This window comes from Argiope bruennichi, chromosome 7 (genome assembly GCF_947563725.1).
Source record: "Argiope bruennichi chromosome 7, qqArgBrue1.1, whole genome shotgun sequence".
Classification (NCBI taxonomy): domain Eukaryota; kingdom Metazoa; phylum Arthropoda; class Arachnida; order Araneae; family Araneidae; genus Argiope; species Argiope bruennichi.
Genome location: NC_079157.1, coordinates 57,460,819 through 57,483,995, shown reverse-complemented (window position 1 = coordinate 57,483,995; position 23,177 = coordinate 57,460,819). Strand labels below are relative to the sequence as shown.

The 23,177-nt window shown below is 28.7% G+C and overlaps 3 protein-coding genes across 3 annotated transcripts; 1 reads left to right on the top strand and 2 right to left on the bottom strand.

Moving 5' to 3' along the window:
- Window positions 1-608: 608 nt before the first annotated feature.
- Window positions 609-6,017, bottom strand: LOC129975382 (protein kintoun-like). Its single transcript, XM_056088445.1, has 2 exons — window positions 5,705-6,017; window positions 609-1,482 (listed from the first exon to the last, which is right to left on the bottom strand). Exons 1-2 carry the CDS (start codon window positions 6,015-6,017, stop codon window positions 755-757), a joined length of 1,041 nt encoding a protein of 346 aa, XP_055944420.1. The 3' UTR covers window positions 609-754.
- A 9,966-nt stretch (window positions 6,018-15,983) lies between these two features.
- Window positions 15,984-18,064, bottom strand: LOC129975969 (F-box/LRR-repeat protein 12-like). Its single transcript, XM_056089278.1, has 2 exons — window positions 17,775-18,064; window positions 15,984-17,360 (listed from the first exon to the last, which is right to left on the bottom strand). The coding sequence occupies exons 1-2, from the start codon at window positions 17,915-17,917 to the stop codon at window positions 16,448-16,450; spliced, it is 1,056 nt and encodes a 351-aa protein (XP_055945253.1). The 5' UTR covers window positions 17,918-18,064; the 3' UTR covers window positions 15,984-16,447.
- A 241-nt stretch (window positions 18,065-18,305) lies between these two features.
- Window positions 18,306-23,164, top strand: LOC129975896 (NADH dehydrogenase [ubiquinone] 1 beta subcomplex subunit 7-like). The gene is made up of 3 exons (XM_056089175.1): window positions 18,306-18,561; window positions 22,479-22,647; window positions 22,990-23,164. The coding sequence occupies exons 1-3, from the start codon at window positions 18,462-18,464 to the stop codon at window positions 23,063-23,065; spliced, it is 345 nt and encodes a 114-aa protein (XP_055945150.1). The 5' UTR covers window positions 18,306-18,461; the 3' UTR covers window positions 23,066-23,164.
- The last annotated feature ends 13 nt before the right edge of the window (window positions 23,165-23,177 follow it).

Here is a 23,177-nt window from a genome sequence, read left to right as displayed (position 1 = left end):
AAAAGTTCCATATTTAGAAAATATGTGAGGAATAGAGGAAAGAACAGTGTCTCTAATTTTAAGAGGATTTCTTTTTTGGTATATTTATCATCTTTATCAAAACCATACCTACACAAGTGACGTTATTGATACAATTTACCACTCCTCTCACTTGCTATCTTTGATAAATACTTTTAAAAGAACTCCATCTCTATGTGTGATAATCAGTGTAATTACGATAGTATTTCATGATTTCTTTTAGTGGTAACATTTTTAATATTCGTTAATTTGGATTATTAATTTTTAGCTTAACAATCGCGTTTTCCTTTAATAATGCCCATGTAATTTGCTGTATTACTTCGTTATAAAGTTTAGTTTGTATTAAAAATATGCACCAAAATAGGAAAAATGGAGGTTTGACACAACTTACAAACCTGTGGTAATACATATCTACACGGATAATTTCCATTTCAGATTAATTCTAATAGAATAAAATGGGGTTATCAATTTATTTAGAAGTCAATAATACTAATTATACTTGAAATATTGGAGATACTTTTTTACTTGGAATATAAGCTCTCGTGCTTACATTTCAGACTTTAATTTCAAAATCAGATGCACATGTGATTTATACATTTTAAAGTAATTTCAGAGGAAAATAAAAGCTGTTGTAAATTTACTATTTTGTATTCAAGAACTATCTTTTATTTTGAATATCTTCGATATTTAATGTTCTCTTTTCATGTCTATGTTATGCTTTCATTCTTTTGAAAGTTCATTTGATGGTTTCATCTTTTGCCCCACTTAAAATTTCCTTTGGCATACCTCTTTCTTTAATCGGTAGAATAACGGTTAATACTTTTTTGGACTTGTCAAATTTTGCAGCTCCTGCATTTGTGTCAATGGCATAACTCAAATCTAGATCTAAACTATAGGAATGACTGACACCAGGGCTACTTTTGAGTGTCAATTTTCTTTCCAATATATCGAGTTCAACATCATTTGCCCTCTGTACCTGCGGTAATTGTACTTCGATAATTATTTCTTTAGGTGCAGTTTTGTCGGTATATCCCATTAGACTGTAATCTTTTAAGTCCAGAATGTCTCTGTATTTTACACAATATTTGGGTTCTTTGTTTCGTGGAACCGCGTGTTTCGTTTCTTTAGCTTCCGGCAAAAGGTTCTTCACATAATCCTCTATCGGTTCGCAAACATATTCTGCCTTCTTGCTTTGCAAACTTTTGCGCAAAACCACTGGGGGAGCTTTTCCTTTGTATTTCAGCTTCGGATAGATGGCAGTTTGAGAACTCAGACCGATTCCGAACTGATCCCGGATTGTCGTGCGAGCAGTGTCTTCAACGATGCCTTTGAAGCGCGAGTTTTTTTGGGCTAGTTCTATTGCTTTGGGATGAAACATCACATCCAAAACGGTGCATTTAGCTTTCTTTTTATCGACATCTTGTCTGGGTTTGGAAAGTATTACGGGTATTTTCCATTCGGTACCTGCAAGAAATTTATCATAATCATAGCAAATTGTGTAATAGCCATGAGAAAAGAAAAAAAAAGAAATAACATATAAGAAACTACAATAAACTCAAATAAAGAAAAAGACGCTAAATAAGCAATTTTTGTGATAATACATTTCAAACACACAAAACGTAAAGTAAAAATAAATAAGTTAAAAAAATTAATGATTTAGCTTCAGTTGTTCATTGGTTTAAAAAAGTGACTTTTGCACCATACTGCATGAGAATTTTAATTTGTCTGCAATGCATGCAAGTCAAAATAACTAGAAACAGTTAGAATCTCTCTAAATAACGCTTACGAGGACGTAAATTCAGACCGAATTTTTTAATAGCCGTTTGGCAACACTTCGACCTCACCTAGGAACATCAACACGCAGTTTGATAAGATTTCAAGCGAACACTATTCTTGCATCGAGTTGAAAATTTTTAAACAAAAAATTAATGGTCAAGAAACGGACACAATTTTTTACGGTGAGTTTAAGTCGTGCCGTATCGATTTTAAAACGAAATCGTCGAAAAAGAGAAGACAGGTCGAATGAAAATGTTCGCTCATAAGAATATCCAGTCGTAATGAACGAGATTGGGCTAAACGTTTATTGGTTGGGAGCGAAGTTTACGAAAGGACTGAATCTGAATATAGCTGTTTTCAGACAATTTATTTTTTTGTAAATATCAAATTCTTATTTTGTTTCTGTAGTGTCGCTTCCAAATTTGAACAATTGTGAGAAAAACACATTTTTTTAAATTTGTTTTTTTGTAAATATTAATTTCTTATTCTATTTCCCAACAGTTCCCAACAGTACAGTTCCCAAATTTGAAAAATTGTGAGAAAAGCACAATTAAAAAAAAATTGTTTCTTTGGTGCATGTATATAGTTATTTAAATGAAAGGTTATTTGTGTTTACAAAAAACTTAGATATGGGTGATTTTTGCGATTGTACTTTTTGCTTTACATTTTTTATTTCTTTCATTTGTTTTATCATATTTTGGAATAAATTGAATCTGAATATATCTGTTGCTAGACTAAAGTGGTTTAGTCGATGGCGAGCAAGCGAAGCGGAACTACATTAGCAGTTCCTGGAGGTTGGCAATCATAAGCGACCAGGGCCCTAGTATTTTTTAGAAGGTCAATTTAAGTGATGTTCCAGCTGTCTCAAGTAAAATCATTGTGAAATTATATAAATATTTTTAAGAAAAAAATTAGAATAAAATTCTATTGATTTAGAAAACGAAAAATTTTAAAAATGAAGTTCATTATGTCGAGAAAGTAACAGAATATGTTTGCAAACTTATAAGCTTTGAGGATTCAAAAATGGAGACTCTATTGTAATGCATAAAAATATTATATAAAATTTAAATTTCATAATTTATTCAGAAGTACATTTATTGACTGAAACAAAATAAAATATTATTTGAAAAGCAAATTTAAAAACTGAATTTTATGACGATTTGAAGAAATATTTATTAAATAATTCCTTGTAATATAGCCAAAATTAAAAAAAAAAAAATATTCTGTAGTACATGTAAGACTTCAATGTTGAACGATACTGTTTCTGCATTATTATTTTTAAAAAACCACGTTTGGTTTCAGCAAAATTTTTTTGTCTTAATTAAAACTTTATCACTTTTTCTTTAAATTTAAAGTTGAAATTTTACGGGAACTGACTGAAAGTTAGAGAGATGCATAGTACAATGAGCAGAACAGAGTAAGGCTTTTATAATGATATGAGTTATATGACTATTAAAATTTGAAATTTGAAAATATTTTGCTGAGAAAGCTATTAAGGGATTATAAGACCTTTAAGCCTTTAATTGTTCGAAATTTTTCTTATGATTTTATTTAATAGCCGAAACTCTTCCGAATATTTAAAGATATTGTATATGTGTGTACTTTAATTATTTTAAAGGATATAGTGACAAACAAAAATGTGAAGGTCAGTGTTGATTTTTCACTCAGAAACGTAAAGGTCAGTGACATTTGATTGTGGCATTCGTGAAAAGAGAATTTTAATGAAGGCCTTTTTACTTTAAAGTCATTTTTCTCAATACTGTATTTTTTAGAGCGTGCACGCAGGTTTAAACAAAAATGATTTATTGCATCAATATGAAAGTTTCCAGGTATGTTTATGCACACATAATAAAGAAAATCATGCGAAATAAAAGCATTTATTATGCATACTTTTTTATTTAGTGCTTGCTAATATGATAAAAAAAATTTTTAAAAGCGTTCTCATGTTTTAACAATATAAAAAGTAAAATAACTCCAATAAATCTATTAGAATACTTATCACTTTACATGGTAATCATGTTATGACCTTTGGAAGTAAGTTAGTGTAACATTTGTTAATATAAATGGCTTATTTCCTGAAAACTTTTGTGCTCAAACAAATTTTGTCTTAAAAAATTATTTGGAACATGTTTTTTTTAGCATATATATTTTAATTAATGAAAATTATTTCACTGATTTAAAAATTCATAATTATAAGGTTATATGTATTATACAAATTTTGTAAAAAATCTATTAAGAATTATTTCTTATGTTAGGGAGAATCCCATTTGAACAACTTTCGAGGTATGTTTTAGCTATTAAAGGTCTTACAGACCCTTAAGAGATCAATTTCTACATAAAATATTTAATTGAAATATTTTAGCTTGAACTAATCCAGGCTGGTCGCCAAATGCGACTAATTATAAATTAAGAATACAAAAACTCGGTTTTATAAGCATTATAATAATAAGATGAATATAAGGAAACAGACCGGATCCTGTCAATAATGATTGAAACAATATTAATGTTATTTCATAATCCTAAAAATTTAAATTTCTTTGCAATTTATTTAATTAACCTATTTGCAGTCCCCGCCTTCTGGGCAGCACCCCCTAGGTAACTGCCTAATCAGAAATCTGCCAATGCAAATAAACAAGAATTCGCCGCGTTAAAATTTTTTTTTGGATTCACTCAAGTGTTGAATATTTAAAGCAACCAAAAATATCCGACGAGTTAAAAGGTTAACAAGAAAATTTAACCAATAACTTCAAAATTATTTTAAAAGAAACACACTATAGTATTTCGTTATGAGATTGAATGAAAATAAATATCGAAAAGAGGCTTTCATACCTCAGAAACTATGCATATAGTGGCGTAACGACCGGGGAAAGAGATAAATGCTTCAGGCACCATGTTAGGGGACATTATCATAACAAAACGTTAGTGCGAAATTGCTCCTTTTCAAAGAGAAATATCGGGGGGAGGTGAAAAAAATGTCATGTTTCCAGCGCCATTTACCCTCACAGCAGCACTACATGCATGTAACATCTCAAATCGAATACACATATATTCACGTTAGACATAGTTCCTTTTAGACCCCTAGCTTTTCGCGTCTCAGAATTGAATTTTGATAGCGAAAACTTAGTCATTTTGAATTCGAATTTGCTCACTTCGTAAACTTATTTTCAGTAAATCTCCAGAAATGATTTAATGTGAGCATTAATTTATATAACGAAAATGAATAAATATGCTGAATTTTTGAAGGGGAAAAAAATCACTAGTTTGTAAATTCTGTGCTTGATTTTAATTCTTCAAAATTAATACGAAATTAAAGCCAAAATTAAAACTTGGCGACCACTGGGACCCCATTAATGGAAAAGTACATTTTTCTCTAAAGTTTTGGATATTACCAAATGCTGATTCATTTTTGATAAATTGAGCATTAAATGTTGAGAATCGCTAATTTAAGCGGAGTAAGAAGAAACACACTATACACACACAAAAAAAAAAGTATCAAATTAAATTATCCATTCGAGAAAGTGAATCAATAAAAACATATAACTTTGTTTTAGAAATGAAAGAAATAAACTAACTAAAATTGCTAAATGTGATTAAGAAGAAGAATCAAACCTTAGGTAATGTATAAAATTTAGTTGATTGAAAGACGTATTATCAGATTAAATAAAACTTCAATATAACCCTTAAGATATCAATAAATTTTCATTATTTTTAAAATTTAGAAATTATGTTACAAATATGAAATTCGTGAACATTGCATTAATAAAAAGATTTTTAAACAATTAAATTTTTATTAGTCTTTGTTGTTCGGATATTAATTCATTTCTACGAATTGTAATTAAATATTATCTTACTTAAACAAATAAATTATTAACTTTACCTTAAAACTTGCATATATAAATAGTAATATTACCTGCATTCTTTTTTTCAAACGTTGGTTCACATACATATTGATTTCTGCAAATATTTATAAATATTTTTCCATTATCGTTTATGAATTTCATGACGTAAACCGGATCCGGATGAATAAATTTAACTTCGAATCCTCTTTCCTTTTCCAAAGATATAATTTCTTCTTCGTACGCCTGCTTACTGTCTGCACTATTGACATCTTCCAAATATTCTTGGAATAATTTCAAGAAATTTTTATCCTTAAAAGCGTCTTTTAATCGTGCTGCTTCTTCTAGCGATATATCAAAATCGTTTGCACTACCGTTTTCTTCCATGTTTTCGCCTATGTAGCTTAAATTGCTGCCAGTTCGGTTGCTATAGTAACAAGCTTCTGCCAACTGATATTCGAGAAATTACGATTGATAAAATAATTCATTGGCAAAACCAGACTAGAGATAGAGGAAAAATAATTAGATATAAAGGTTTAACTAATTTATTCTGTCAATAAATTAGTTAAACCTTTGTAGTTAGTTAAACCTTTGTGTATTTATCTGGCAATCAGGATTACTTTAGTCAGGACTTGTTTTTATAGCGAAATTAATTGTCTTATATTTAGAAGGGGGGGGGGGAGAATTTGGAGATATTGCTTTATTTTCAATAAATATTTTTCGACTGCTATCAAATTTACGAAATCCACCTCAATAGCTTCAGAAATGAAGGAGTTCATAAAATGAATCTTGATTCTATGATCTCTTTCTCTCTGCATAGTGTTTGAAACTAAAAATTGCTTTAAAAAAAAATAATTTTCGATTTTCATACGGTGAAACTCTCCGCTCTTTTGCGCATGCCTCAATCGGCTTGGATTTCTCTAAAATAGAAGCGAGATAAAAGACGTAGAAGGAAATATTTATTTCATATAAAACAATATATTGGGATTAAAATCTAATAATATGATTCAAAAAGAAAATGCATATCAACAATAAATGAATACATTTATATTTCGCCCCCTGAAACAAAGCACACCTGAAAAGCATTCTTCTTACTGACTGCGTATCACCCCTCTGCAAAATAAAATCATCCAAAAGTGATAGGCACGGGTTTCTGGAACGGAAAATAGTATGCATTCAGAATGAGATATTCTGAGGAAGAAATCTGAATAATATACGATATTAAACTGGATAACTGGCATATCTGTTTTTTTTCTTTCCATTACATTTGAACAATTCCTTCCATTGCATTAACTCATTATTTAAAATATTTTGAAGCAAAATCTACATATTTGTAAAAAAAAAAAAAACCTTTAAAATATTAGGTTTAATAATATATAAAAAAGTGTTCATACAGCCGAACATTTAGCTGAAAATCCATTGAATGCCGAACTTGTGGCAAGAGAAAAGATACGAAGCTGTGTTAGAGGTAAAAGAAAAAAAAAATACTCAAATAAGATATTTAAAAGTGGATTATAGGCCTGATTCAGGATTCGTTTGCATGTAATACTATTTAAATCAAGTATACTCAGTAGCATAATTATAGAGGTAGAACTGAAAAATACTAGGACCCCTGTTTAAAAAAGTGCCAACCAGAGATTTTAATAACAGGGACACAATTCTAAAAGGTCAGAATTCGATCGTTACTATTACATAAGCACATATACATTATTCTATCCCACAAGTTATAAACTTTGTGCACAGAGGCGGCGTCAGCAGGGGGGCAATTGCTCCCCTGTAGGCAACGGCTTGTTCCTCCCCCCGTCGGCGAGCGATTGAGAGTTTCGTCGGCAAAAATATTCACCACTTTAGTAGGGTTGTGGAGAGCTGCACATTCTCCAATATAAAAATTTAAAAACTACCTTAAAGTTAATATGTTGTTAACAGTCGAAATATCCAAGTAACGATTAAAGCAGTTTGACTATATTTGGCAAAATAATCGATAGGATGGCAGATCAATAAGATGCCGCATTTTGAGGAAGATTTTTGATCGGCCAACAATGAACGTAATGTAATGGATGTCGAAGAAGTTTTTAGGCTTTTAATTAAAATATCGTTCATCAACCTTATAATTTGCATTACTGTGGCATCCGACAAGGTGAATAAGATATCGCATTCTACCAAAAGTTTCTGGACGGCCGTTTATGAACTGAATGCGATGATGGAATCCGCAGATTTTTAGACATCTGATTCAAATATTGTCCATTCAGTTCATAACTTGTACTATGTTTTGCAATACAACCGATAAGGCCATGAATCCCATCTAGAAATTGATTCTCACACATTTCAGGTTGTCCAATGTTTTACTTATCTAGATTCTATAGTTACTGATGAAATAGCATAGTCAAGGAGATTCAAGGTCTTCTAATGAATGCAAATAAAGCCTTTTACGGACTAAAACGATTTTTTAAATACTCACTACTACCAAGAAATACAAAATTTTTATTATATAAAACCGTAATTAGACCAATTCTTACCTGTGGTTCAAAGACCTGGACCCTGACCAAAGCTGGAGAAAATAAAATAGCCATTTTAAAATAGCCGAAAGAAAAGTTCTGCGAGCCATTCTTAGTGGGATAGAAATCAACAATGTTTGGAGAAGAAGATATATCTTTGAGCTATATAAAATCTATAGAGAGCCAGATATTATAAGGTCATAAAAATAAATCGGATGAACTGGGCGGCTCATATATTTAGAATGGATGATGATTCCATATTAAAAAAATTCTTTTACATAGACCTCTAACAAGTTGGAAAAGGAGTAGACCCAAAATGAGATGGATGAAGTCAGTGCAGACAAACTTCCTGGCTATCTAGGAAAGAAACTGGCACACAAGTGTCAAAAATAGAATGCGGTGGCACAGAATTCAGAGGAAAGCACTGGCCCACTCTGGGTTGTCTAGCCAAATATGATGACGATGACACCCGATAAGGTGATAGGTGAATGAGATATCGCATTTTGCCAAAAATTTTTGATCGGTCGTCTAAGAACTCAATGCGACGGTGTTAAATGCGTAGATTTTTAGACACCTGATTTAAATGTTGTTTATTCAGCTTAAAATTTGCGCTATATTTAATAGAATAATCAATAGGCTGACAAGTGAATAAGACGTCACATTTTTTCCGACAAATATTTGTCTTTCAGCTAAGATGTTATCATAGTTAGGAGAAAAAATTGTTTTATTCGGAGTATTTCGATTACCTGCAAGTGGAGTTATTAGGGAAATATACTTTTATTTTATACATGAGTAGGGTTATAGAGTGGTTTTCCCTAATTCAGAATTCAATGAATAATAGTTCTAAAATGAATCGTATTTTTTTCAACTAATTATTACTTTCTCGGTAACGAATTGGTAAATTTATTTTATTTATTACGCTGTGAGAATTCTCTGACTAAAATCTATTTAATGGTTAGATTAAATTTAATAAAACACTTTTTTCTCTGGACACTCTTGTGCAATATGCATACTAATAAGAGCTATTTTGCTGTAGTCAAACTATGTTAATTCCTTATAAATCACTGGAATAAGTAAATTCTATAACTTTGAATTAAGTTTATATAACATTAAAATATCTGTGTGTTTTTTCAATATAATTTACAAGCTGCAATTATTACTCTAAAGAAATATTACCGACTTGAATTGACGACAAAAAATAAATATATGTGATATGGTAGCTTTTCAGCTATGCTAAAAGAGCTTATCCAAGTATGTACTAAATTTATTAAATAAATTACTACCTAAATTCTTCAGATTCTACATTCAGTATTGCAACTATGTTATTGGAAAATGCATTAAAATTTTTTTTTCATTTTTTTTTCTTTCTTAATTTTTTTTGACTCTTCGCGGCAAAATCTATATAATTTCAGATGCTTCTAAAATTTTAATAAATAAAGATGTCTTGATAAAATGATGATTGAAATAGTTATTCATAAAATATTCATATATAGCACATCAACCCCTTCACATATGAATTTACTTTATTTCCTAATTAGTTAACACATCTGCCGGCGTCCTGGTATAGGGGTAGCGTGTCTTCCCTGTGATCTGGGCTTCCCGGGTTCAAATCCCGGCTCGGGCATGGCTGTTCATCATCTGTGTTCTATTTGTTAGGTGTGTGAATGTGCCCCTTTGTAAAAAGGGGTTGTTCAAGCGAATGTGTGTGAGTTTCATCTTCATATGAGCTAGAAGTCAGACTTCTGCCTTCGGGTGCTTAAGGGTCTTTACCCTCAGAAATTACTGCAAACCTTTTCCGTGGTAACGCGGACACGGCATCATCATCATCAACACATCTTATTTGGGACAATTATTATTATTTTAATCCCTAGAATAATATGAAGGCATTTGAGGTAATGATACATTTTCAAATGATTTTTTTTCATTATTTAATTTTTTTTCTTTAATTGCAAATTAAAAATTTAATAATTCGATGCTCGATTCAGACTCGTCATAGTATACGAAGGGGTTAAGAAAAGCGAATGCATACAACTGAGAGGACAAAATTCATTTTTTGGGAAAAAATAGTAGATGCGATAGCTTCGAGGGAAAAAAGAATTTAACCATGCCTAAAATGGAAGATAGGGGAGTTCATATCTAAAATCTAATTGTTTTTTTAATAAAATGCATTACTTTCTAGTATACCTAGTATAGAGAAAGTATAGTAATTGTCAAAAAAAAAAAAAAAATTAACTCGAGAGACAAATTTTCACGATTTAAATCTCCCCGAAGGGCGAAACACACATTTTCAGAAAATATCCTCTAGTTTGTGACAAATAACTGAAAAACACTTTGAGCTAGACGGTTGAAATTTCTTATACGGTCTTTACACCGCATTTTCAGATTTCTGACAAATTTTGAGTAAAATCTAATCAGAGGAAGTGCGTCAATCCGGCTGTTAGAATGTTAGTTAACAGATAATTAAAACCGAAGGGAGCTAGATCGATAAAATTCGGTACACAAATTTAACATTTACAGTATAAATTTCTGTCAAATCCAAATGATTGATTGTCTATTAATCTTTACTTTCAGAAACATACAAACTCGATAATTCAAAAACACCATGACTTAGCAAATTTGATATATTAATTTATTATAATGTTTATGTGATTTTGTGACTACAAGTGCAGTTTTGCTTCAAACTTTTGTTTCTATCGGTTGAGAAAACCGCGTCTAAAACACAAATTCGATTTTTGAATATTATTAACGCATGTCAAGGATTAATCGCCAAATAACTCGCCAAGGATGTCACGATAGATTCAGATAAAATGCTAAATTCACATCAAAGGTTAATATTTCGCAACTATTGTAGACGAATGCCATGTAGGGTGTTCTCTGGCATGACAAGTTTATTAGAGAGTGAGCGAGAAAGTTTTGGGGAAACCACTTCCACTGGTTTTAATCTTAAATATACACTGGAAAATAAATACATGGGAAACCTAATATTTAAGTAGTCCATTTTTCACATCTTACATAAAATAGTAAGTTTGTTCATATATTTGCAAAATATTTTCTCCAACCTTCTTAAGAAACTACATCTTTGCAACATTCTATATTGTTTGTGTCCAAACAATGGTTAATTTTTGCTGTGCATGTACGCTTATTCGGTTTAAAATCGAAATACATCCGAATTTCTACTCGTTGTTGAAATTCTTATAAAAATCATTTTAGGTAGGGAACTGCGTTAGAAAATCGATTTTTAGCAAGAACATGGAATACTTTTTAATTTATTATTTTGGATTTCCAAAAAACTTTCTTTTATAAAACTTTGTGAATTTAGTTTCTACATCCATTTTATATAGCTTCCATGGTAAGAGGATTAATTTGTTCATTTAACATGAAACGGCCTTCTGGCGCAATACGTGTTTCTATCTATATAATAAAATCTAGAATGAAATATAACTACATTCTTTCCAAAATTAGATCTCAGAGCGAGTAAAATCAAGAGTCTCATAAAAAAATGACTCAAATATTGACAATCTCTTCATGGTTAGTAAAAGAAACTGAGAATAATTTTTTTATAAATTACTTTGTAAATTTTGAATAATGAAAGAAGTGGTTGGTACCTGAAAAAACAAACAAATAATACTTACTTTCTTTTAATTAAACGTAAAAAATTAGTTACGAGTTATTTTGAAGCCAAAGCAGAAAAATTGTGCTTGTTTGCCCCTGTCGGATTTGTCTTGTTCCCCCGTCAGCAAACCTTTGCCCCTGTTTGTGGACTTGCATAATATATATATATATCCTCCCTCGTTAAAAGGAAAATAACAGTTTTCAATTAATTTTTAGAGGTAAAATAGAAAATTCGTCGATTAAGCCTCTCGCCACGGACCTGGTCATGCAACTTTTGTACAGGTGGATCGATTTCAGTTTCAAACGAGGATGTAGGATGTAAAGCGAGTTATCACCAAGGACGCCCCACTTTGCATACTTCAATCCTTCTTTGAAACAGAAACACACCCACCTGTACAGAAGTTGCACGGTCGGGTTAATAGTGAGAAGGTTAAAGAAATTGAAGACCTATAAATTATATTATTTATGTAAAACATGATTAATATAATTTATAGGTCTTCATATGTGTAAATTCTTTAATATTTTTTATAACTTAAAAAAATGCCGGCGTCCTGGCCTATGGGTAGCGCGTCTTCCCCGTGATTTAGGCGTTCCGGTTTCGGGTCCTGGTTCGCGCATGGTTGTTCTCTCTGTGAGGTGTGTGAATGAGTCCCGCTGTAAAAAGGGGTTGTGCAAGCGAGTGTTTGTGTGCTATCTTCATTTGAGGTAGACTTCTGCCTTCGGGTGCTCAGAGGTTTTTACTCTCAGAAGCTACTGTGCAAAATTTGGCTTAAAATAGTCACACGACAAAAAAAAAAAAAAAAAAAAAACTTAAAAAAATAATAATTAATTTTATGGGAGTTTCATTTCTTTGTTCAAGCCATGACAAGACCTTGGTGCAATGAAGAGAGTAGGAAAGCAAAAAGCAGGCAAGAGAGATATTGCAAGAAAATATTCTGAGCTTGTATGGTTTTAGAAAGGAATTTGTTAACCTAGAGTTTTAAATAGTGAGAAACAGAATAGCCCGCGCAACAAAGAAGTTATAGTGAAGCCGGAGTTCGAATGATCAAGAAATTGTTTATAGACCGTAGCTAATTTGAAATGTTTGCATATATACATGTAAAAAAACTCTTTATGTTATCCAAGTTTCCTTAAGCGTATACTATGTTTTTATAACAATCTTAGCCAACATGAAATACTAAGGCATTTCAAAAAATGAAGCACTTTGATATTTTAAGATCAAATTAAAATAATTTTCGAAGAGTTCTGTACTAAACATCTGTCAGCATTTATCTATCTATCACTAATTTTAGCTCTAGAATTCTTCTTTATTTGGGCGTTATATATAAAAACATTCCAGATTTTCTTTAAAATTATTGTTGTGAATTAATAACAGCGCTTTCTTGCTCCTTCACTTTCATATTAATAATAATGTTTTTGCACATAGCTTTAACAGATGCCGGATCAATGGCTTTCGGCCTTGACGATAAAATTGAAAGTTATTGATACTGCTGGAATTTTAGCGATATATCGATAAATATTTTACATATTACATCTTTCGAGAGCATTTCCCTGTCACAAAAACTTTAAAAACACGTAGTTAGTTGAGTTGAGTTGAAATCAAGTGAATGGTTAAGCGAATTCTCCCTGAGAGCATTGTGCTTTCACAGTTATTCAATGCCAATTTGCAGCTTGAGTACAGCTGTTGCAAATGCTATTTTGTGTCGTTTCGTGAATTCGAAGAATAAAATGACGATATTTGCTATTCAGCCTGTTGGGCTTATCTCCGTATACATGTACGGACGATTTTGGAAAAAAATTCGTAACGATATCTTTATAAAAATTTCCCTATACCTCTTTTCAGTTAATTTTCGTTCTTCATAATATCTTAACTTCATTACAACAGAACTCTTCCCTTCTAACCAAAAGTGTGGATTAATGCAAGTTGCATACAAATTAACTAAAACAGCAATAATTAAAAACATCTCTCATTACGATATTTGATAAAAACAGCATAAAGATAAGTTAACATTCTCTCATGCATATTGAACTCAGATTTCACATTTTTCATTGGACAAAACAATCACATTATAAACGGAATCCTAAATTCACTCTACACGCTTTTTTTTAAAATGACAATAAACATAAAGGAAGATGGTGCAAATTAAGAACATAAAAAAATTCTTATTGAAATAAAACAAAAACAATTTGTATAGTTCAAACAATCATTGTTTTATTTATGTTGGTATCTTTATAAAATTTTGTGAATATATTATTCATTTTAAATACTGTTTGGATAAAATGCTTAGATTTCAAAGTCACAACAACAATTTTTAAATAAAATATAAAATAGCTAAGATATATCAACAATCCAAAAAATAATAAATATTTTAACAATAAGAGCTAATACAAATGAAATGGAATGCTCAGCAAAGCAATTTTATATTAAGAATCAATTTTGAATAAATATATCAAACAATACTAATGTTAGGAGGACTTCAAGCAACCTTTGAACACTGTTTTAAAACAACAACAACAACCATAAAAATTTTTTTTTCTTTTAAACTACATGGGGGAAAATTTTTTCCTGGTTAAACCAGTTGTTTTCACTTATAAATTTATTACTATTTTTTAATTCTAAGCAATAAGATTAGTTCTTAAGTCATGAAACGAACATCCCCCTCATTAAAACACAAAAAGTCTTATGCAGAGAATATATACTACTTCAATTAATAGATTAAAAAAATATTTCACCTAATTTAAACAAAATTATCCAAAAAATAAATTATCAATTCAAAATAATAACAAATGTCTTAATAAATAATTTTGATAAAAAATTTATAATCTAGTTATACAAATGCTTTTTGCATGAATAATTTTTAACATTTAGACATAAAATTTACAGATAGCTGAATACTTTTGCTTAAATTTCATGGAATTATTTTAACAATGAACAGTGGCAGATTTCCAACTAGAAAGCTGTCAGGGCCACATGGCGGAGGGCAGGCAAGTTGATAAAAAAAACTTTATTTTCCTAATTGTCAAATAAATAAGTTTGTCAAAAAAAAAAAAAAAGATTCTTAAGAATGTTAAAATATTAGGCTAATTTTAATGCTTAATTATATATAATTGGTGAGGTTCTGAAATGTTTCAATATATTCATTTAATTATTAGAAAATTTATAAGCACCTCAGTTTTAATAATATTGTCCTTAAACATATTGAAACATTGAAATGCTAGGAAATTTGAAACCATTTGATACAGTATTAATGATTTAATATATATATGGCAGAATAATCAGATGCATTAAATGGTATCACAGGCATATATTTCTTCAAAATAAAATGTCATATTCCAATTACCACCGACTGATCATTTTCCTTAGAGTCAGGCAATATTAATATGTTTAGTTGTATTAATATTCAGTTTTGAAGCAACATGAAAGCTATTGGGGATAGGTTTTGTAATTATAAATTATGATCAAAAGATGAGTTGATATCATACTCCAAAACCCACAAATGGGAGGATAATTGATCTTCTGTGCCAGAGTGCACAAGCACTGAAGGTACACTAAGTCACAGACCTTAACACCAAATGTATACCACTATGTCCACATGGGTTTTTAACCTGGATAGCCCTGGAGACCCAAAACCAAGCTCTTTGCAAAATTCATTCTGTGCCATTTTATTATCCTAAAATCTCTTGAGATTTTTTTATCCTGTAAGAATAGTGCTTACATTGATTATGAAAATTTTTTATATCAGATTGATCTCATTAATTTATGAAGTCATTTTTCCTCATCTATGATAATACTAAATGGATGCTAGCAAATTTTCTTAGATTAAATGCTCTAATATTTTATTACATTGATTTAATCTAACATACTACTTGATTATAGAGATATTTATCAATATCTCAGTTTTGATACTTTAAATAGTTTCGATGAGAAATAATGTTGACAAATTTTAATTTTAATAAGTCACAAATAATTACTCTCTAATATTACAAATTAAGTTTTTTTTTTCTTTTTGAAAATTGCTTTAAAAAATATTTAACAGAATATTTGGGTTCATTTTAATGCAAAGTGTACAAGCTACAAATTAAAAAAAAAAAAAAAAGCTAAATTATTTTTATATTCTTTGAAACATTATTTCAAGAACTATATTCATTCAAAAATTTACAATGTTATTTTATTGGTTTTGTGCGATACTTACTATTATTTTTAAAATTGAAAGATTTTACAAGAAATGATATTGTGCTTTTGTAAACTAAGAACCATTAAGGCAGAAAGTGTGTAAGAACAGAAGAATGCATTCTAAAAATTTTTTATATCTCATAACAGTTTTCAGTGATCTTAATAAATAATACATAAGTATACATTATTAAAGATTCGAAAATAATAATTAAAACAACAACAGCAACAACAAAAAAGGTGAATTATCAGTTTTAAGTATGTAAGCAATAAATTGGAAAGAAAATATCGCATTTCATAGAACAAGATTTCATGAAATAAAATTGAATTTCAAGTTCAGAGAATTCCAATAAAACACAATACTAATATACAATTTTATAAAACATTAAAAATTGGAAATATATATGATTATAAAATCAAAATGTTTACTTTAAAATAATCTTTAACTGTCATATTATACTTTGTTAGTCAAAATAATCTAAAGTGCTTGTAACAATATTTATGAATATGATTAATACAAGTTGTATATAATTTCCTATTCAGTTTAAGCCATATGTTTTATGAGATAAATAGTGTTGACATTCAATACCAGCAAGGAATGGAAAAGTGTTATCAATTTGAAAACAAACTTGTCTCTCTCCAATACTGAAACATTTACAAGAACCAGAACAATCGAAATTTGCTCTGACAACTAATTTGTGCATACTCAAATGGTGCAAAAGAAAAGAATGTAAACCCATGGATGATATATTTGTATTTCTAACACAAAAGGATCTTAGATGAGGTAATATGTGTGTCTTAACTCTAGCAAATGCCAAATCATCAATAGAAGTATGTCCAATAAAAAGATCTCTCACATTAGTACAATGATTGAAAATAGTCAAAGCTCCTTCATTTGAAATATCAGTACCTTCTACATCAAGAACTTCTAGCTGAGGTAAAATATCAATTATTGAATCAATGCCACCATTATTGATGCGGAAACATCCTTCAAGGTATAGGGCACGCAAGGATTTCAACTTTGAGAAAACATGCAAGTCTTGACTAGTCAGAAAGTTACTCACACCACCAATGTCCAAGCACACTAAATGAGGAACAAACATATTAGGATTTAGTCCAAAAAATACATCAGGAAATATTTCTGATCCTCGAATACTCAGATGTTCAAGACTAGAGGGTAAATCTTCTAATGAAACAACTGACAACGAACAGGACATAAGAACAAGTTTTTTCAGGTTGGTACTTTTATTAGATAACTTCCATAACACATTCCTTTTCACAGATAACAGAGATTCTTGACCACATGGCTTCAGCAATTTGAATTCTTCTAAAAATTGTGTAAAATGATACTTTATGAGGCTTAAAAACTGTCCAGACTTTAATGGTCTTCTAACAGTGATTCGTTTTCTAAGGCTGAAGTCTTTGGCAAGCACATGCCACTTCTGACAGACCCTATTAAAAAGAAATATCTGTTAATTAGAAATTATTTCTTAAGTAAAAATGCGTCAATCATTATTAAGATATCAGTAATAATATATTATATTCTAAATATCTTCTTTTCGAAGTTCAATAGTATAAAACTATTCATTGGAAAATTTATTCATTCAATCAATAACTCTTGCCAAATCGATAAGTACAAGAAATAGCAGATAAGAAAAATGTACACAACCAATAAAAATTAAAATAATAACGTGAATGAAATACAATTAGAATTGAAAATATTAAGCCAAGCATACTTTTGCTTAAGCAATGAGTAGTCAACATTAAAAAAATAATAAGATACAGGGGAGGAAATAATCTGGAAAAAATTTAAGCACAATAAAAAAAATAATACGAATATTTTTTAATTTTTATAACATGACTTACCTTGAACACATACATAGTTCTTCAAAATTAAGCCTAGAAAATATATCTAAAAGTAATACATCGGGGACGGAATTAATGTGAAGAGAAAATAATGTTTCAGGCCGGGAAATTTCAGCAGAATTTGTTTCAGAAAGTTCTTCCATTAGCTAAATTTAGGAAGAAATTATTGAGCACTTTAAAATTGAAATAATTACTCTAATTACCATCTGGCTTTTAAATTTAAATAAGAAATTTGCATTTTTCTTTTTCAAATTTTAAATTACATCAGCAAAACATACTCATTGTTTACAATCGTAGTATCGAAGTAGAAGTTTTTTTCTGAGTTTTTGGAAACTTTTATAATTTTTGCATAAATCTTTAATATATGATATTTTATATTTATTGACTATTTAAAATTAATTAAAATAATTTAAATTTCTAGATAAACTTTCAACTTTAAATCAGAGTGAATATTAATCAAAACTATTTTTTGAGCAAAAAACAAAAATCAATATTATCTGGTCAATAATTTGTCTTAAAATATCTGGCAACAAATTCGGCTTTGAGCCGTCTTGAATGTAAATATTGTCCTTTTAACAAAATCATTTTTATTTCTGTTTCTCGTAAGTAAAATTTTTCTTGGATACTAAATATTTATTTATTATTTGGATTTTTGGCTTTTAAAGTCAAGCCGAATACTTTAAAAATATGGGTAACATGATGGAACCAGACCTTCCGAAACCAGAACCTGCTTATGAACCGAAATTTGACCCAATGTTGGGCTTTCCAAATGGTAGAAAAGAAAGAAGTAAGTTGAATCTTTTTTCAGTTTTTCGACATACTTTAATACGATTGATATAAATATTTCATGTATTCTATAGATAAGAATTTATTAATGATGTGCACCGACAAGGGTTAATTAAAGGTTATATCTCATTTTCTGTACAATTTTTTGAAAATTCTCTTAAAAAAACATGGTTATGCCTGCTTACCAATTTTATGATTTATTGAAGATCTATATTTTCTTTATATTAATCTTTTTTAAGTATAACTATAAAATACGTCTTAATACTAGTATTCATTGGTTCAGTTTTGTGTGTTAAAAAAAAGGTAAGAATAGATAATTATAAATTCTGTAATCATTTCTTCTTTTTTTCCATTTGGAAGCATTTGAACTTTTACTATTGATAAATTTCCTCCTTGTAATGTTTGAATTTTTTTAAAAATCACAAGTACTTCAGCATAAAACTATGTTTACTATTGTGTGAAAATGAATCTACTTTATTGTTTTACTCATTTTAACCTAAAAATATATAATAACAGTATCTATATATGTTTTTAATGATCCTTGTAAAATGTATTGGCATTTGAAATATTTAAATTGTTTTTTACAAGCATCATTTAATATTTCTTTATTGTTAAAAAAAAGAAATACCAGTTTGTATATGTTGATACTATATGGGGAAGAGCATGTGGCTTAAAATTACCAAATTTGATAAATTATACATTGGAGAATCAAAAAGTGCATACATTTGAAATTTTGTTTAAAATTTTAGTTAATTATAAAATTTAGTAAAATTATTGAATGTTTGGGGAAATTTTTTGAAAATTTTGCTGCAAAAAGATAATTTTTTCACAACTTAAAAATTCAAAAATTATATTTTTTATAATTATTTAATTGTCTTTGAATTTCCATATTATTCTAAGATTTTTAAGCATAATTTGTAGTAATACATTTATTTCATTGCATCAAAGTTCAAACTGTTTTCATCATTTATATATATATATTTTATTACTTGTTTTGAAAGCTGAAGATTCTGTTTAGTTTTTCAAATTCTCTGAAATAATGTTTGTTACTTTTTATTTCATCATATTTTTTTTAATCTGTTTCCTAAATTAAGGTATTAAGTATACAAAGCATGAAGATTATAGTTATTTTTAATGTTTTATTAGCATATCTTTCTAATTTTTATGCTCATTATTAATTTTATTGTCTCGGCTAACATATTGTTGCACACTGCACCATTTTAACGTTGAATCAAATACATACTTTACATGAGGCCTTAGAAAATTTTATTGGTGTCTTTTAATCATGTAAAGTAGGATTCTTTTTTGAGCCATTTATATAAACTGTCTATTGAGCAGATGCAAGGCTATTAAAAAAGACATAATTTAAATATTAATTGAAATTTGAAGTTAAATTTACTTATAGATAATCATAGATATTTTTTATTCCATTTGGAAGGTTCATATACTCAATAAGTGTAAATCCGTTAAAATAATACATTTTTAATGCTTCTTACAAATTTGATGCTATGCTCAAAAGTACTGTTGGGGGGGGATTATGAACACCAAGTTAAGCATGAGTGATTCTTTAAAATTGGAATGCAATCAATAATCCTGAGAAACAAAATAGCCACAAAGGGCAATTATTTAACATTTAATGCTTTGAAGAAGAATGGTTTTAACATTTGAAAAATAATATAAAAAAATATTTAGTACAACTTTTTAGGTTAATTTTGTAGAAATTTCAGTTGTTCAGTTAGAATTTCTCTAGATATAAGATTTTATTTTTGCTTACAAATTTTCAGTATCTAAAAATTGTAACTCTTTTTTGCATAGCATTATAGATTTGCTTTTGATATTTTTTATTAATATTTCTTAACCAAAACCTTTATTCTTAAAATCTTAACTTGTTTTCAGAGATCTTAGACAGTGAAATTAGTATTGAATTAGAGAATTAAAATTAAAAATGCTATTTATACATAGTGATTTTTTTTTGTTTTTGAAATTAGCATTTTTAATAACCATTAATTTAATGATATTGCTATTTAATAAGGAAAAAGAATGTATCCACATTTTTTTTTAGGTTATAGGTTCAAAAAGTACATAATTTCTGAACACAGTCTTTGATTGTTCTAATAAATTTGTCCAGCAATCCATAAATTAGTGTATTCTTTGGGAATAAGAAAGATGAGGGCAAAGATTTTGGGCTGAACATCCAATAATTAATGTATCACATCTTGTTTTATAGAAAATGTCTATTTAATGAATCTTAGTTGAATATCTGTGGTGAAGCACTACCTTTAAATTACTGAATGAATGCTTGATGTAAAATGAAAAGAACTAATATTATCACAACCAAGCTTTGCTTAAAGTATCATAATATTATAACATATGCAAACAAAATTTCTGCTTATTTTTTGCCTAAAAGTAAAAGTATAATTTTTCACTTTCATATATTTATTATAAATGGCATAAAAATATTTTAGCAGTACTTTGTTTAAAGTCAATGAAATACTTTTTTTTTGTTTTTTTGTCCCACTTGTGTAAAAAGTGGATTCCATACTAGTATTTGTCAGTGATTAAATGGATGGAACTAAGAATTTAACAAAATTAGCATAGTGTAATTGTGATACTCATATATATGTGTAAAAATAAATTTTTATATTAATATGTTAATTTTGGTTCTTCACTTTTTTTACTATAAGGTGTTGTATCAGAAGATCTATCATTTTACCTTTACATTGCTGAATTTAATTTTTAAAATTAGTGTAAATATTTTAGAACTTTGATTTAGGTGAAAACTTGTGAATTAATCAGAAAAAATCATTTGTATTTTATTTGTGTAACTTAACCTATTGATACCAGTATCCTAATTTGAAGACAGTTGCATTTTCATGCATAAATTGATTGCATTTCTATACCTTCCAACAGCTATGGAAATTAGGTGAAAACTACAGAGTTACGGATATATAGTGGGAAACTATAAATAACACTATAAATGCCCTCTTCTTGATTCCTTGTTCACATCAATGCTGATAGCTAGTAATATTTTTTTTTTTTAGTGTGGGTAAAAAAATAAAAGCAGAATCATGTTCTTATAACACTGGAGTCACTCCTCATTACAAAATTTGTATGGGAGTTTGCTGTGATGTTAAACTGAATAGTGTGAGAAAAAAGTATAAATGCTTGCTATTTAATTAAAAAAAAATTAAATGTCTGACAAGCAGTGTTAATTTGTTTGAACAACAGAATCATATTGTGTTTTTTTAAAGTAAAATTATTTCATCTATATATTTAAGTCAGTAATGAATCGAAATTCTTTGGAAATATCTATTCTTCAATAATTAGTGGTTATTTATTATATATATCTGTAAAAAATGCAATTCATTTCCCCTTTTCTAACAAATCAAATTAGGATATTTTTTTTTTATTATTCAAAAATCTTATTAATATATATCTTAAAAGTGTTTTTAAATGATTTTCTACTCACTTTTTCAATATTAAGAATTTCATTTTGCTGATATTTTGTTTTGGCCTTTTCTTTCTAAAATTAACAAATGTATTAGTGTCTATTAAGGAATGTAGGGACGGTTAGAGAATGATTGATATTTTTAATACGAAACTAATGACTTGAAGTCAAAATAGTTGTTGTGATCTTTCTGATTTTTTTAATTTTCAAAAAGACGAAGCAAAATGAAAGACAATTTTATTTACTACTTTTGGAGAAGGTAACCAGTTGTCATCACATACATCAGAATCAATTTTCTTTATCACGAAAGGAGTAATTTATCAAATGAAAAAGCATATAGGTTTTATGCTAAGCATAGGAAAGATATCAAAATATTTTCAGCTAAGTATTAATGAATAATATAATCTATTTAATTTATTTTACTTTCTGTATCATGATAAGGAGGAATGAACTAATATGATTTTTTACAGCTGTGAAAACCACAAAGGAAGAAATGGAATCAGCTGCCATTCCTCCACATCTAAGAGATTACTGTATAGATGATTACATGCAATTTTTGAAATGTAGACAAGATCGTTTCCCCTTTGTATATAAATGCAAGCATGAACTACATAATTACCATAACTGTGAATTTGAAGAGTAAGTTTTTTTTTTACATTTAATTTAGCTTATAAGTTTGAACACTTTAAATATTGTGGAAACAAATCTTTAAAAATTACATTCTCTCAATTGCACACAAAAATATTTAAACAAGTGTTTGAATAAAATTACTATCTGTTAGATTTTATCTTGATGCAAAATGCTTTTATATTTTCACGTCTAGGTATAAAATATTAATCTTATTGCAATTAAATTATTCTGAATATGTCAATTTCATTATTACATATTATCTAAATATGATAATTTTATTCTTAACTTTAGACATAACTCTGTAATATTTGTTTTTAAAATAAAAATTAACATCTTATTTCCTCTCTCTAGCTTTGTTCTAAGAATGAAGGAATATGAAAGAGAAGCAAGGTTGAATAAGCTTGTAGAAAGCAAACAGGGTGCTTAATAATTTGATATGTAACTCTTATGTTTATGTTCTTTAAAAAGATGCTTAGTTAATACACTGTTGATTTCACTTTCGAAAATAAACTCTTTAGAAACTGAAGATTTTTAATGGT